Source organism: Mya arenaria, chromosome 17 (genome assembly GCF_026914265.1).
Source record: "Mya arenaria isolate MELC-2E11 chromosome 17, ASM2691426v1".
NCBI lineage: Eukaryota > Metazoa > Mollusca > Bivalvia > Myida > Myidae > Mya > Mya arenaria.
This window is the reverse complement of record NC_069138.1, coordinates 6,166,821-6,182,901: the sequence shown is the minus strand read 5'-3', so window position 1 is coordinate 6,182,901 and position 16,081 is coordinate 6,166,821. Positions and strand designations below refer to the sequence as shown.

General features: G+C 34.0%; 1 protein-coding gene across 1 annotated transcript in view; it reads left to right on the top strand.

Annotated features, from left to right (window-relative positions):
* LOC128224800 (uncharacterized) overlaps positions 1-16,081 on the top strand; it is a 29,765-nt gene that overhangs the window by 12,797 nt on the left and 887 nt on the right. The window contains exons 3-9 of the mRNA XM_052934852.1: positions 8,183-8,270; positions 8,773-8,936; positions 9,576-9,885; positions 10,821-10,907; positions 12,754-12,887; positions 13,514-13,843; positions 14,500-15,191. Of these exons, the coding sequence (XP_052790812.1) occupies positions 8,183-8,270; positions 8,773-8,936; positions 9,576-9,885; positions 10,821-10,907; positions 12,754-12,887; positions 13,514-13,843; positions 14,500-15,191 (1,805 nt within the window). The remainder of the gene's footprint in view (positions 1-8,182; positions 8,271-8,772; positions 8,937-9,575; positions 9,886-10,820; positions 10,908-12,753; positions 12,888-13,513; positions 13,844-14,499; positions 15,192-16,081) is intronic.

Genomic DNA, 16,081 nt, shown 5'->3' with positions numbered 1-16,081 from the left:
AAGTGATAAAACACGCCATTTGCCTTGTTAATAAAGAAACATTGATGCAGTTATAGGTAAACATATATTTGATTTTAGCTCAAAAGCGGTAATAAATTTTGAATTCAAGATTCATTTCGGTAGCCGAGTTTCACAAACATGGACAGTTCATTTCGAGGTGTTATGTTTGTACACTGCTTAGTGTACTTATACTTTTGTGAAACGTTTGACATATTTATAGATGTACTTTATGATTCCACTTCCCCACCTGTTAAACATTTTGCGAATAACAAATGAAAAACAAAACAAAAAAAACGACACTGTATTCTATTTTGGTTAAGAAGTGTTTAATTTCATCAACTTGAAGTGACAGACAGAAAGAAACCCAGATATTTAGTCTGGCATGCAGGCAGCGTGCAAGCCAAACAGACGGACGGGTATTAAACAGGCAGGCAGGCAAATTCTGAAAACATACATCCATTTTTTTCTTTATAGCAACAGCCAATTGTAAAAGTGACTGAAAGCTCTTTAATTTCAAATGGTAGAACTAAAAGTCAGGGTTAAATTTGAGAGCATCTTCCAGCCTGAGGTAAGTTTCTGTTGATGTGTCGTGATTTTTGGTATCACCATTCTGTCCGCAATGGATTATTCAAGATAATAAAATAATCAATTTATTTTGTTAATATAACCTACGTTAATATAACCAACGTTAATATAGCCAACGTTCCGGGCAAATAAATCGCTTAACGGCCTTTAGTGAGTACCACGCTTATTCGTTAAGATTTACATCTTAAAATATATGACGCCATGATTTGGTTCCCCGCCTGCTGGAAACTGGTTAAAATCCAATTACTTAAAACGTAGTATAAGATTATAAATACATACCGATTTGACCTAAACGGCAGCTGAAACTTAAAGCTACTGCAATGATAGCTATTAATCACAATTTCTTACATATTCTGTCAAAAACATGATATCTTAGTTCGTCACAGCCCGATACGATGGGCCGATTATTCAGACCTCTGTTGAAGTTAACAACATGATTATGAACAACGCTGTTAACTTTCAAACGTGAACTATTTCGTGATGTTCTCATATACTTAAAAAAGAACAAGCACAGCTCCAATATGTGTCTATTATCGTGTTAGAAATACAGTTGAACCCCGTTGGCTCGAACATGCTTGGCTCGATATTCTTGTTTGCTCGAGCTCGATGTATTAGACCGATTTTTTATACTGAAGGTAAGCATTCTCGCTTGGCTCGAGTTCCCTAAGACTCGAGGTATATTCTCCGGTCCCTGGGAGCTCCAGCCAACGAGGTTCAACATCACTGCAGATCAAAAGAGCATTTTCAGAGCAATGAAGACTTTAAAGTTAACAATCATGTTGTTAACCGAGTTGTTAACTTTTACTAATTTTTGAACATTCGGCCCAATGTACTCTTTTTACCTTTATCCCATTTTCTGCACTGACCTGCCCTTTTTAAAATCCGCTAAAACCTCTACAATTACAGACTAACCGTGGTTTGTTTAATTTATGCAACCAGATATAAGATTGACGGGATATATTTGTTTAATACACATCAAATATGTGAACAGTAAAGCAATGCTTTTGGCGAGTTTAAGGTGCAAATATTAACGTCATGTATACAACTATATACACCTAATGACATTGACTGATTAAATATGTTATTGTTCATATCTGTTAAATTTCCGTCTGAACTAGTGCATGCCTTCAACATAATCAGTAGACAACATATCGATTTTCTATCAATCGGAACTCCTCGGCCATTTTCTAGCGACAACAACTGCGGATGTATATGGACAGTTTACACTGTCATAAATATTTACATTTAGTCGATTTTAAAAGCTTTATTTTCATTTTTGAAAAAAAATCAACACGAAATGCTTTTCTCGGACTTGAGTTTAAAGAAAAAGCAACAATGTTTGTTACACGAAAAATATTTAAACGAAAACAAAAAGAAAAGGGTCCAAATGATAATTGCATATGATTTATTTTTTTGAAAAATGGTTCTTTTTTTAAATGAGCATTGTTAAAAATGTATAGAAATAATAACAAGGTTGAACAGTTACTTTAAGTAGCTTTATGGATACAGTTCCTTGAATACATCGCCAGTGTGTGTATACCACGTGATAAATTGCGTCATAAATGCTACGTCGGAAGGCAATATTTTGATTTGAAAAAAGACTTTAAACAAAGATATCTTCACTATTTCTTTACCATTTTAAATGAAACATAGCGCAGTCTTACGTAGCTTACGGAGCCCTGCCTTCGGTATTTTACCAGAGATTGATTGAGAGTTAAGTTTCTTCGAACACTTTGACAAACCTTTTCTCAAAACGGCCGTCTGACGGAGCACTGTCAAAACATTATTTTGGATACAGGTTTGTCTAAGTGTTTGGTGAAACTCATCACCCTATCGAGCTCCGGTAATTAAACAAATGTGGGGCTCTTTAAGCGGCATAAACTGGCCTTTGTTTCATTTAAAATGGTGTAGTATAAGAAAAGTAATCTTTGTTTTAAGTCTTCATTTTAAGCAAAATATTTCCTTCCGACGTAGCAAATATGACGTAATTTATCACGTGGTATACACACACTGATCGCATCTGACCGAATCGTGCAATATCGAATTTACTTCAGGATTTTGAAGTTATACAGCCCTACAGATCCACCGACTATCTTAAGATTCCCTATTTATTACAAAAATACAAGATTTTGAATAATCCTTTTATTTAGTAACAGGCTCTTGTCTATGCAGATAATAAATAAACATTTAATTGTTTAGTTTTTGTTTACAACACTGGTTTATGTATTCTTAAATTTCTAATTCATCATTTATATCGTAAACTTAAAAAACAACCGTATTTTTTTTTTTTGATAATATTTTTTTTATGACTTGAATGCTTGGTCGCTAGGCGAAAGAACAGAGTCACAGAACGCTAAACAAAATTAATACTAAGTTTTGGCACGTTTTTTTTCAAGACGTGACATTTCATTAAACATAATGTAGCTACAAAGTTTGTCTTTTAATAATTATAAGACCTGTATTTGCGATAATGTTTTATTCAATGTGTTGCAGTTCATCTATTAAATTGCATATTAACAAGGTGTTATAGATCTCAATTGGTAATATTAATTAAACACATGTATGCAATATTGGGTTGAAATAGAATAAAATGCATGCTCGAAAGATGAGTAGAGTAAAGCGTCTTTCATCTGCATGCTACAAGTATTTGTTAAATATTTCAAGCATATAATTTCTTATTCATAATAATTTCAAAAATTAGTCCGTGTCATCCGCAACATCGGTCATGATTAAATATTGATGAAAGCCATTTGTTTGGTGCATGAAAAGAGCATTATGTAGCTATTTTAGGGTTTATTTCACAGCGCTGTGATATTTTGTATCCTAACACCAGGAATTTGCAATATCAAAATTTATAGATTTCAGCACCAGAGGAAAAATAACGAGTGTTTAACAATTTATCGATTTAGCGCAAATAGTTTTAAATAAATGCTTAAGAAAGCATTTTAAGATACAGTACAAGTCGATGCAGATAGTTCAAGAACTAGTCGAGTTAGCAAGTATAGACTTTTTAAATGAACGGTTGTCAAAGTGGATGGAAATTAGAGCAGTTTTTCGTAAAGTTTTTTTTTTTTACTTGGAGTTTAACAATTTATCGAATTTACAAATAAAGACGCTTAAAAAGGGCAAATTATTTATATTATAAAATTCAATGAATGGAATGACAGTTTTGTGTTTATCGTATCTTATTATATATTTTACTGCCCAAAGACGAGATTTCCTCAATTTATCGAAGTCACAAATCAAAATATTCAATAGGCCATTAAAGCTGCACTCTCACAGATTGAACGTTTTGACAACTTTTTTTTATTTTTTGCCTTTGAACGAGCCAATTTTTGCGAAACTCTATGGAAGCCAGTTATTTAAGACTGCTGACAATTGTTCAGATCTCAGATTTTTAAATCTAAGTCCAAAAATTGATGTTATATGCATTTTTTCTTAAACCGTTAGTAACGATTTAAGCCATAACTCATTATTTTTCGAACGGAATTATGAAAATCTACGATCTGACTTTTTGTCAGCACTCTTATATAATTGGTGTGCAGATATTTACGCAAAAAATTGCTCTTTCCAAGACAAAAAATAAAAAAAAAGTTGATAAAATGGTCAATCTGTGAGAGTGCAGCTTTAAGGTGCGCAATGTTACTCGAGGAAAATGATGACAGTTTCTGATCATTCTTTTAAACTCTGTTGAGAGTTTAAGAATTTCACAAATTAACACATGTAAAAGGCTTTAATTTGCAGTTAGGGTTTTCATGTACAATACAGCTTGATAATGATGAACATAGATATGGCAAAAACTATTTTAGTATATTTATTATGTATCATACCGCCCCACACATTGTTACGTATGGAAGCGTATATCGTATATACTGATTATGCGATAATGTAGTCAGGTCGACTTGCGGTTGAGTCGATAAGTGTTATTCATACGCGCTTCCATAGATACGTGTTTCATAGAGCTTATATGTTAAATGTTTTTGAATGTCTTCGGTTACTTCAATCTTTTAAAGCTGCATTATGGAGCACATACTGGTTGATATTGTTGTCAGGTAAAAGAACGATCAATCGCCTTTTTCTCAGACAAAAAAACAAACACAGTTAAGAATCTTTTACATTGTTCCTAATTTACAGTAATTGATTTAAAAGAATGTAATCAAAATTAATGCTGCTATGTTTTCGCTAGGTAGCCCCGTTCTGGTAAACATAATGTGACGTTATGAATGTGTTCTCTCTTTGGTCGGCGCGTTGTTTTCTTTTTTATCGCGCAAAGGTGGATACATTGCCTATTTGGTGATATGAAACAGCGACATTTGTACTAATCTGGATAAATAAAGATGTTCCGCCCCCTTTGAGCTGGACAAGGGTCAAAACTCACTATATGGAAGTCGCTGGGACCCCGGGAAATACTTCGAGATAACGAACAATCAATGTAAACGAAACACAAAACATGTCTAACTAAACCCAACATCTTCGAAAACAGTTCGATATAACCAGAATATCGAGATAACAGACTTCGACATAGCGAGTTTAAACTATATTATAAAGAGTAGCCCCAGGATTGAGTGGGGTGGGCCGGGGGGTATCTAATGTTACCATTGAGAAAGAGCCACCGCTGGTCTTCAATTTTTAATTAAAAGTTTGAAAACAATATTTCAAATGAATTTATTTTAATAAATATCTTAGATTTGAGAAATAACACTTATACATATCGAATCTACCCGTCGTATTTGAAGTAGATCTATACCACGTTCCCAGATTAGGCATAATAATATGTTTTGATAAAAACGCTTTACGTGACATACAATCTAGCTAAGGACCACTTGTGTTGATAAATGAATGAAGGTTTTAATAAAATAGACTAGTTTGTTTTTAAATAGCTATAACACAGCTAGCTATCTATGTCATTAATTCTAATTGCAACTCTAACAGCGCTGCATTCCATGGATTATTAATACTTTTGAATTGCAATATATTCTTAACGGAATTGCCATTTGTGATAAATTACGACATTCGATCTGTGTGAACAATGTCATTTAATCCTCGTGATTGCATGCTAAGGCTTATTTTGAAATGCCTGGTATTAAAGATAAATACGTTTTAAAATCGTTAAAGACAAAGTGCTATCATTTCTCCTTCAGATTATTCCCATTTTGTAAAGTATACAAAACAGTTTAAATACAATGTCGATATAAAGCGGTATTCATAAAACTTCTTAAGTCCATTTCTATTCTCAAGTACATTTTTTTAACTTCAGTCAGTGTTTTAACTTAAGTCAGTTTTCTACCTTCAGTCAGGTTTTTAAGTTCAGTCAGTTTTTTAACTTAAGTCAGTTTTTTTAACTTCAGTCAGTTTTTTAACATTCAGTTTTTTAACTTAAGTCAGTTTTTTTAACTTCAGTCAGTTTTTTAACAGTCAGTTTTTTAACTTAAGTCAGTTTTTTTAACTTCAGTCAGTTTTTTAACATTCAGTTTTTTTAACTTAAGTCAGTTTTTTTAACTTCAGTCAGTTTTTTAACAGTCAGTTTTTTAACTTAAGTCAGTTTTTTTAACTTCAGTCAGTTTTTTAACTTCAGTCAGTTTTTTTAACTTAAGTCAGTTTTTTAACTTCAGTCAGTTTTTTAACTTCAGTCAGTTTTTTAACAGTCAGTTTTTTTAACTTAAGTCAGTTTTATAACTTAAGTCAGTTTTTTAACTTCAGTCAGTTTTTTTAACAGTCAGTTTTTTAACTTCAGTCAGTTTTTTTTTAACTTAAGTCAGTTTTTTAACAGTCAGTTTTTTTTAACTTTAGTCAGTTTTTTAACAGTCAGGTTTTTAACTTTAGTCAGTTTTTTTAACTTCAGTCAGTTTTTTAACAGTCAGTTTTTTAACTTAAGTCAGTTTTTTAACTTCAGTCAGTTTTTTTAACAATCAGTTTTTTAACTTAAGTCAGTTTTTTTTAACTTCAGTCAGTTTTTTAAAAAAGTCATAGGGTTTCAGCATAAAAGTATCTTATGTTGATAATACCTTTGAAATTAACTATTTCTAACATTGTATATAACAAAGTTATTTTTATCATATGATAAGAGAGATGATTTACTTCGGGAAACGCCTTAAGATGTATAATGAATACCGGCAAAAGTACGAACATTTTGATAAAAATCATTCACAAAAAAAATATGTCTTATATAACTTAGTTATTTAAATCATAAGAGAAGTTATTAACTTAGGAAAACGACTTAAGATTAGAAATTACTTAAGATGTTTTTATATTCCGGCGCAAGTGCGAACAATCGGCACAGTGTGTTCAAACAACTCGTATTTCAATAAGGCCGAACATATTGTTTGTTTCTGAATGTACGCCTTTTTCGTTGTACATTTTGACCATCGTATTTATATTCGTATAATTAAATAAGGATAGATTCTTATGTCTGGCGTTCATGCAGTATCAACGCACGGGCGCGATTTGGGAAATCCATGAATCCTCATATTTACATTTTCCCCTTTTTCATAACTGTTTTTGGTGCTTATGATTTGGGTCGTTTCATATGCGCGACCCAGATCTTTCTTGCAAAACTCCATCAACGGAGGTCACGAAAAGTCGACAAGTTCATACAACTTGATATTGTTGCCGAAAAAATAATAAATATGTTTAAGACTTGAACGAATTATTTGAGTTATTTTGCTTAAAAAGGTTTCCGTATCGGTTTAAAGGAAAAAAAGCGAAAACAGATGAAAATCTTGTGATACTTATGGAATATCTGATCAATGTTTCGTGAACCGGAATAGTTTTTGTTCTTTTTGTTCAAGCTCCTAGCAAATGTATTTGTTTTCCGTGTCATATTCGAATGATCACAAACGAAAATTTAATTAGATAGGATTTCCATTTGTTTTACCACTAAAACCAATACTTGTAGATTGGATTTTCATTTCACTGTCTCGTTTTTCTAATGGCCCTTTTGTAATTGTAAATTGCTATTCGTTGCCAGTCAGTTTTTCTCGTTCCATTCTGATGCAGATATCATTCATCATCTATTCTGCATCACTCATAATGCGGAAACATAACGATAAACATCATTATCTGATTGGTAAGCGTAAATTTCTGTCACAACTCGCATCAGTAGTCATCATATTATGGTACAGTTTGATTTCTGTTTTAGTTTAAACATTACATATTTTACAACGATTGTGAAGAAAGTTAACCTAACTTATACTTATACTTTATACTTCTCGTTGGCACGATGTTCCGCGATAGTGTGGTCTTGTGTTGTGGGGGAAACCGGAGTATACACTTGTCCGGCTTGATGACCACAAACTAAACTCACATGCACCTAAGCACCCGTATAGTTAATCTAAAAAACGGGATTCTGCTTGGAATTTTACGATTCTACAGGAATGGGTATCAGGGATTGAGCACTTTTAAACAACGGTTCAAGATATCTTATTGAACAAGGCCATGGCCAACAGGTGGTAGTTGATGATGGGTCAGGAATGTCGATCGATTTCTTTTTTAGAAACAATTTCAAATACAATTAATTCCTTATCTCTGACCGATACTGCCACCATTGGTTCAACATATCGAACATATGGCGATAAATGAAACATTTGTGTATTTTCAGAATATCTAAAAGACATTGTCAGAAATTGTAGCGTTGGGAAATACAAACGTGATGACGTCATCATAAAACAAGGAGAAATCGGAGATTGGTAAGGATTATTTTTGAAAACCGGACAGGCATTTCCTGGGCAAATGGCCGTGTCATAACATCAACCCACTTCGGTTATGAAAATAACATTATGGCATTTCAATAAACTGATATCAATACATAGTAATATTCGTCAAAACACGGTATTTAGAAAAAAAACTATTTGACGTCAAAATTGATATAAAATTGATGATATCATAACGCCAGTAAACCAGATCGCACGTGTTTTGTTTTGCGAAATGTACAAAAAACACTTTCTACGTTCAATAAAAATCCATAAATAGTCATTGAAATGACGTCATTTTTCTAGATGACGTTAGAAAAAAATGGGAACCAAGCAGCCCTTAATTTGAATTCATTTGTTTGTACATTCATCCAGTATTTGACCAAATTAAAATACAAGAACTATGATTTGTATCTTTAGCACACAAATGAATATATTTACCAATCGATTGCACAGGTTTTTGGGTGTTTTAACAGTCATCTTGTAACTATATTTGCAGTTTCTACATCATCCTAGCAGGCAAAATCTCCATCTTTATCCTTAACAAGGACCGGGATGGCGGTAACGACGGCGAGGAGAAAGATGCTTTTGGGGCCATCGGGACGCTCAATAAAGACGGCGTCCTTGATCGATCGAAGCTCGGGAACTTTGTGACGAGTCTTGGTAAGGAAATGTAATCAATTTATCAATCGAAATAATTGATAATGCATTGATACTATGTTTTCTTAGAAACGGACTTGTAAATGTATTATGAAATTAGAAGGACTCGTTTTAATAGAATCCGGCCTATAACCAAATCTATATCTCTTGGCCTGTCAAAATTCTTTCGATCGGCAATAACCCGCTTTTAATGACCCATTTATGCCAGTTCCCCCTCCCAGGTTCAAACATTGATAGATGCATTAAGGTAGTCAACGAATCATTAGGATGACATGTTACCCCGAATGTCTTTCGTTACCTTCGAAATGTTCTGATTTCTCCCGGAGATCGCCTTTGAAAGTTTCAAGAGACGCCTTTTTAAATGCATGCGTATGCCAAGGATTGTAATCATTACGTGTATCATTTGCCAAAGTGCTAGTAATGCGATATGATCTAAACGATTATTAGCGGAAAATTGTCTGAATGCCATGATAACAACAAATGCGATGATTAAAACACTGAAAAAATATTAACATGATTGAAGAGACTTATAGCATGACTGTTATTTAACAACAACAACATTTACAACAACAACAACAACGGCAACTTAAACGACGACGACAACAACAAAAACAAAAATAACAATTACCATCTATTTTTCAGGAACCGGTTTTCCGTTTGGCGAAGTTGCGCTCGTTTCCGACGATGCCATCCGAACAGCTACGATCGTTGCCGAAGAGGATACGGACTTACTCGTCGTCGATCGGGCGCTGTACAATAGAGCAGTTCGCGACGTACTGGCTGCGGAATTTGAAGAAAAACAAGCATTTATTAAGACAAATGACCTGTTTTCTTCATGGACACCGAAATACAAGAAGCAGTTGACGATGGCCATGTATAAAGAGATTTATTGTTACGATTCTGTCCTGGTGAAACAGGGGGACCAGGTGAACAACATATATTTCATAATCAGGTAAGATATTTCTTATTCAAAACTTGTACTTAATAATGATACACACACCCCCCTTAAAAGTATATAAAGTATATGTATTCCTTACATCGGCTACTTACCCGGTATTGTCCGCTAACAACGACATTAATAATCTAGTTAAGGGCCCGCGTGGCACAGTATGTGTTGTGGGGTAGTTTTTTTATATAAAGATAGGCTTAATGTATTGCCGAATCAGTTAAATACCATCAGATTTCTGGCACAGCTGGTTTAGGTTCGTCCGTTTTTCAAATAAATTAATCGAGATGTTACCATAGCTTGGTTGGTAACGTTGTTGTCGCCGTTGTGCAAAAACTACACCTTTGTCGTAACTTAAAACCGTTCAATCTGCAAAGGAATTTGGCACACAAATCGCCGTAGGCAATATGTTTACTGATAATTTTAGCTACAATAATAATTGCGTTATTGCCAATTTTCAATTAAAAACATCGGACAAGAAGCAAGCGTTCAAATTTCGGCGCTCTTGTTTATATACCTTTTAGATACACATACGAATAAAATGGAAGACTCGGGCGGCTTTTCCTTTGTGATTGTCCTGAATGAAGACTAAGCATAAAATATTTCCTTTCAAAAGGAGGACATATGAAAGCAATATTATAAGCTCTGCTTTCGATTTTATTCGTTACAATATACATAAACGCAAAGTGTATAATGCTGCAATCTGGTGTTTGATATATATGCTAGATAAAATATCAAGCTCGAGCAAGCGGGGTTTGACTATAAATAAATGATTAAGTTCAACAATTACCAGGGATCAACTTTTTAAAACGTGTCTATAGTCCGAATCTGTGATTTTATCGATCATTTCTGTTCAGCGGACATACTTTGCTGACAAACCATACTATGCTTTAAAATAGTTTGTATCTGCGTTTTAAGTACAAACGATGTTTTTTTTTCAGTGGCCAGGTCGAGATACGAGCTGACACGAGCCAACATCCAACTCAGTACCCAAAACTGTACAAGCTACTTGAAGATGAAAGAGAAAAGTAAGATTTCAAACACATTTAGTCCAATATGAATTAATTCATTCAATTTTTTAAAGCGGGGTTGATATTTTATTTTGTATTTTGATAAAGATGTCTGTTTCACCGTTGAATATGTGTTCATGCTTTGTCTTATTGCATAAGACACCATATCCATGTATATCTAGACGAACTGCGAACACGATCGTAACTATTCTCCTTTCGTACATGTGACTGTTATACATAGACGTTGGTGGACATTTTCGGACCAATACTAAGATACAAACCCTGTATTGTTTGAGTGAATAAAAATTAAGGGGAGGCGGAAAAATGGGGCGGGCGGGGATATAATCCTACCAAATAATTTAAAGTCGCCTTACCGAGATTGCGAAACGCTAATTGTACTTGATCATATGTACTTGTACATACTCGTACCAGTCAAATTGCAGTTAAAGATGCACTCAGATAAGATTTATCACAATTAATTTAATGGTTTAAATATACCAAAAAGGATAAATATTAAATAAATATCAAAACAGTTGTTCTTATAAAGGATACCGAGTTAAATTTGAAAGAAATGTGCAGAAAACACGGTATTTCTGTCTTATGAGACGATAGTAAATCACAGTAAATCTTTTAGCACTCACCAAAGATTTAATATTTTTTTGCGTTTTCAGCTTTAAATAGACGGTTACAATCTTGCAGTCAGTAATAATAATATTAACATTTTCCAGAAATGCTTTCTTTTGTAAGAAGTTAAAGGTTTATCACTCAAAATTTATGTGTAGGTATTGATTTTGAATAAGAGTGTCACTTTAAGTCTATTTAAAGCACAAAAGCAACTTATTTAATTTTGATGCATTATTTATTTTATGTTTAAATTTATAGCTACGTAGCCACAAATGTCCCTGTCGAAGTATCGCCAATATATGTTTATCTTTCTACAAACAATGCGTGGTATTCAATATACAACTTAATTCAATCTTTTAGTCATACATCATTGACCCAATTCACTGTATTGGTCCGTTATTTATATCGAGCAATCCGATTAGCTACATCGTTCTTAGATTCATTTAAGACAAATATCGAATACCACCCTAATTTGCTTTTTTCGATCATTTAATTCAAATTGGTTAAACATAATAATACATTGAAAAAAATTGTGCATACTTCTTTACTTTCTGCCTTTAAAGCTGTACTCTCACAGATTTAACGTTTTGACAACTTTTTTATTTCTTGTCTTGGAATGAGCCAATTTTTGCGAAAATCCATGGAAACCAGTTATATAAGACTGCTGACAAAAAATCAGATCGCAGATTTTGATATAAAAGTTTAAAAAAAAAATTGTCAGCAGTCTTATATCATTGGTTTGCAGACATTACTACAAAAATTTGCTCTTTCCAAGACAAAAAATAAAAAAAAGTTGTTAAAATGGTCAATCTGTGAGAGTGCAGCTTTAAAGGGCGTTTGCAATATCGCTTTTTCCACCAGTACCACTAGGCCTATCAGCTTTTTCCTCGTGATTTTGTAGCTTCATTACCGGACACCTTTCACGAGTCTAATCATACTGTATGACGTCGATGACAATTGTAAATGTTTATAAAATATTTTTTTAGACCATGTTATAAAATTATGTATGCAAAAACGTGATGCTGATGAATTATGGTTTTAAAACTACAAAAATACGTTATGTTTCCCATTTGCGAACTTGTCATAATCTTCAGATGATTTTTTCCGCCTCCGAATTTTCGTCCAAAACTCGTCGCTAACAAAATACGGCGTTACACTGCATACTTGTACTAAAATAATAATTATGAAGTCATACAAATTTACAAATTGCTATCATGTTCTTTGTGTCTGATGTTTTCAGACTTATTAAGCAGAAAAGACACAAAAAGCAGCACGAAACAGAAAATGTCCAAAATATCCCTCCGTCACTGAAGAAAAAAGAATCTACCATCAGGAAACACAAAATGTGCTTCCTCGGCATGAACGAGTCTTTAGGTAAGAACTTGTGGGTTAATTAATTATATTTGAAAATAAATTTCGAGAAAGGAACTAGATTGGACGTGTGCAACTCTGATATATATATTATTAAAAGCTGATTCTGTAAACTCAAATGAACACCTCTATCGCTCCGTTGAGTTCAAATTACAGTAAGTATGCTGTCGTTTGAAAAGCTTAACCAGAAAGAAGTGTTTCCTCACAAAATTTTGCGCATTATGTATTTTTACGCCCAATTACAATTAATTTAAAGAAAAAAAACATAAAATACTTTAACATGTATTTTTTAGCATTAGCTTTTCATATACTAAATCAGCCTGTGCGATACAATTTTGAATATTATCCTGTGAGGATATTTATTATGCAAATATTAAGTCAATCGCATGGTCATACATCATTGACTTCATTCACTTAATAGGTCCGTTGTTAATAGAAAGCAATCCGATTAGCTACATCCTTCTAAGATCACATTTATACACACCACTTCAAATGAGAAAGGGTCGCTAGGCAGTAGTACGACTCGTTGGAGTCAGTTGTATACTAATAATATATTACAAGCAGGGTTGTATAATTTGATACTGATACATTATTGAACGAAAAACTATACTAAAATAATATTGTTTTAGGGGAAGTGGAAGTTTTGATGGACATGGACACATACATGACCACTGCCGTCTGCACGGAAAAGACCGAAGTTATCGTGCTTGAAATGAAGCATTACGAACGCTTGTTCGTTAAAAAGCACCAACGGACCATTGACGCCATGCGACGTCGTCTTGAGGTGAAGCTTAACACGAAGACGTCAGTATTGAAAGAGTATGACGCCATACCGCTGTTGAAATTGCTTCAACTGAAGTTAAACCTCTTGCACAATCCACCTCAGACACCGGAAGACAAGAAGAAACGAAATGAAACGTCAGTCCAGGTTGCCGAGAAACTCTTCTTTAACCACCAGGGTAAGGGTTTGTAAAGGTCAGGGTAGGGAATAACGTGGCTTTAAGGGGTTCTCACACTGGTCAACACGGGTCAAAACCAGACAAACAAACAAGTAAATGACGTTAATTTCTAAATAACTTTTTTAACTGAAAATATAAGAAATTAATTTCTATACCTTTAAAAGACTTTGCAAATTTCTGCTCTTACACGTGTGAATTATTTTAGTTATGTTTGTATTTCAAAGATGCAATCCTTAGCAGAAATATCAATTTGACGGAATTTTATAGAACGATGCATCTCTGAAATATAGGCTTTGAAATATTTCCATATCATTTCTGTCAAAGAATTATTTAAAAAATAACGTTACTTACTTGTTTGACCCGTGGTAACCTATGTGAAAACCGCTTTAAGTCTCATGATTCCTCGCCCCGACGGTACTTGTCAGATAATTTCTTTATTATTTTACGATTCTTGATAATTTCATTTCAATGGTGTGAGAGTTTAATTATACTTGCACACGGGGCTTCCATTTAACGTCCCTTCCTGAAGAATATGAGTATTTAATGGTGCGGCGGGCAATCAAACATGCAACCCCTGGATTAACGGGCAAGTAAGTTATCATTTGACCATGGATCCGAAACTTCATTCAAATAGTTCACGCTGCTTTCTTTTTTAGGCCCTCTACTTGATATGGACGGACCCGGAAGCGTATTTTACATGATTCGAGCTAGGGAGAAATCCCGACTAAGGCTGCAGCAACACCGGAAGGACCGCCAGGAAGCCCGAAAAAACAACCATTTTAACGCTCACCTCCATTCCATTCGTCTTCCACAATCCCTTTTAATGGCCGCCCAAATTGCAATTGAAAACGAGGCCGGAAATGACCCTCATTTTGACTTGCCTGAAATATCTTTACCTCCTCCTTCGACACGCATTGAGGTTGCGAAACGTCCTCAAAACAGTGAAATTGACGTAGTTGCGAGTCAAAACAGAGCCGAGTTGGAAATAATTCCCGACCCAAAAGGCGACGGTGACAAAATTAACGAAAATGGTGACATTGTGAAAGAAAAAGCTCAGGAAAATGTTGACCTGCTTCCAGAATCATTGCTCAGGTCATTCAGGCGCATTCAGAGTGCAACAAAGAGTACTTCCAGTCGTTCAGTTGACCATGATCAGAAAAATGGTACGGTAGAAATAAAGCACGAACACAGAATTCGATCGTTACCGTCCTCACCTAGGCTAAGAATAGAACGGTGTAAAACTGAAACGAAGTTGCAAAGGTTGGAAACCAAGGTGGAAGAATGGTTGAAGAAAGATAACCCTAAGGCATCCGCACACGTATCAAAATTAAGGAGAATACAGCTGGAGGTAAAGCACCTATACGCTTATTTGTTTCCTAAAAGAAAATCATATCCTCTGTTGTTGTTTTTATCAAATAATCTTTTCTTTCGAATTCTTGTCTCCGCATATGTGTTTTATGCATGGGACTTCTAATTCTGATCAATTGTTTTCATGTCAACGAGGTTTGTATATGTATGAAACTTGTTCCTTTCAGCAGAAAGTCTTATCAGGTATTTAATGTGTGAATAGTTGGTCTAACGACTCGGATGAGGTTACGATTTGCAGTGATTAAAACTGTGTGTTTTGTGAACATGAAGGAAATAACAAGAACTAATTACAGTGCATGATCATTTGTTTGTATTGTTACTAACATTTTGTGTGCTATTTTCGGCGAACAACTTCGGAATATCCGCGTTTTCAGTCATGGCTAAAGCCTTTGAAAGGGAAGCAACCTTTATTGACATTAGAAAAATGTGAGTCATAGGTAGCTTCCCTTTAAAAAGCTTCATCCATAACATTAGATTTTGTGTATGAAACAAACGTTGTATTTTTATATGTAGATGGAACTTTGAGGTTAATAGTGATTTTAACAATTTCTCATCACAAACTCATCACTTTAGAGTAGAAGTATTGGTTTAACACGGTATAAGTGTTAGAAAAAGTGATAACTTTCCAATATTTTCGAATACAAGCGTAGCTGAGTTATTGTCATTACTCAGGGAGTCATGGGTAGCTTCCCTTTGAAAAGTTATATCCATAGCAGTATATTATGTATAAGAAACAAATGGGGCGTTTATATATACTTATACAATTTTCAGGTTAACAGTTATTTAATTTAATCAATTTCTCATAAAATATCATGATTTTATAATATGAAGTATTGGTCTAACACAATGTGAGTGCAAGAACAGAAATAA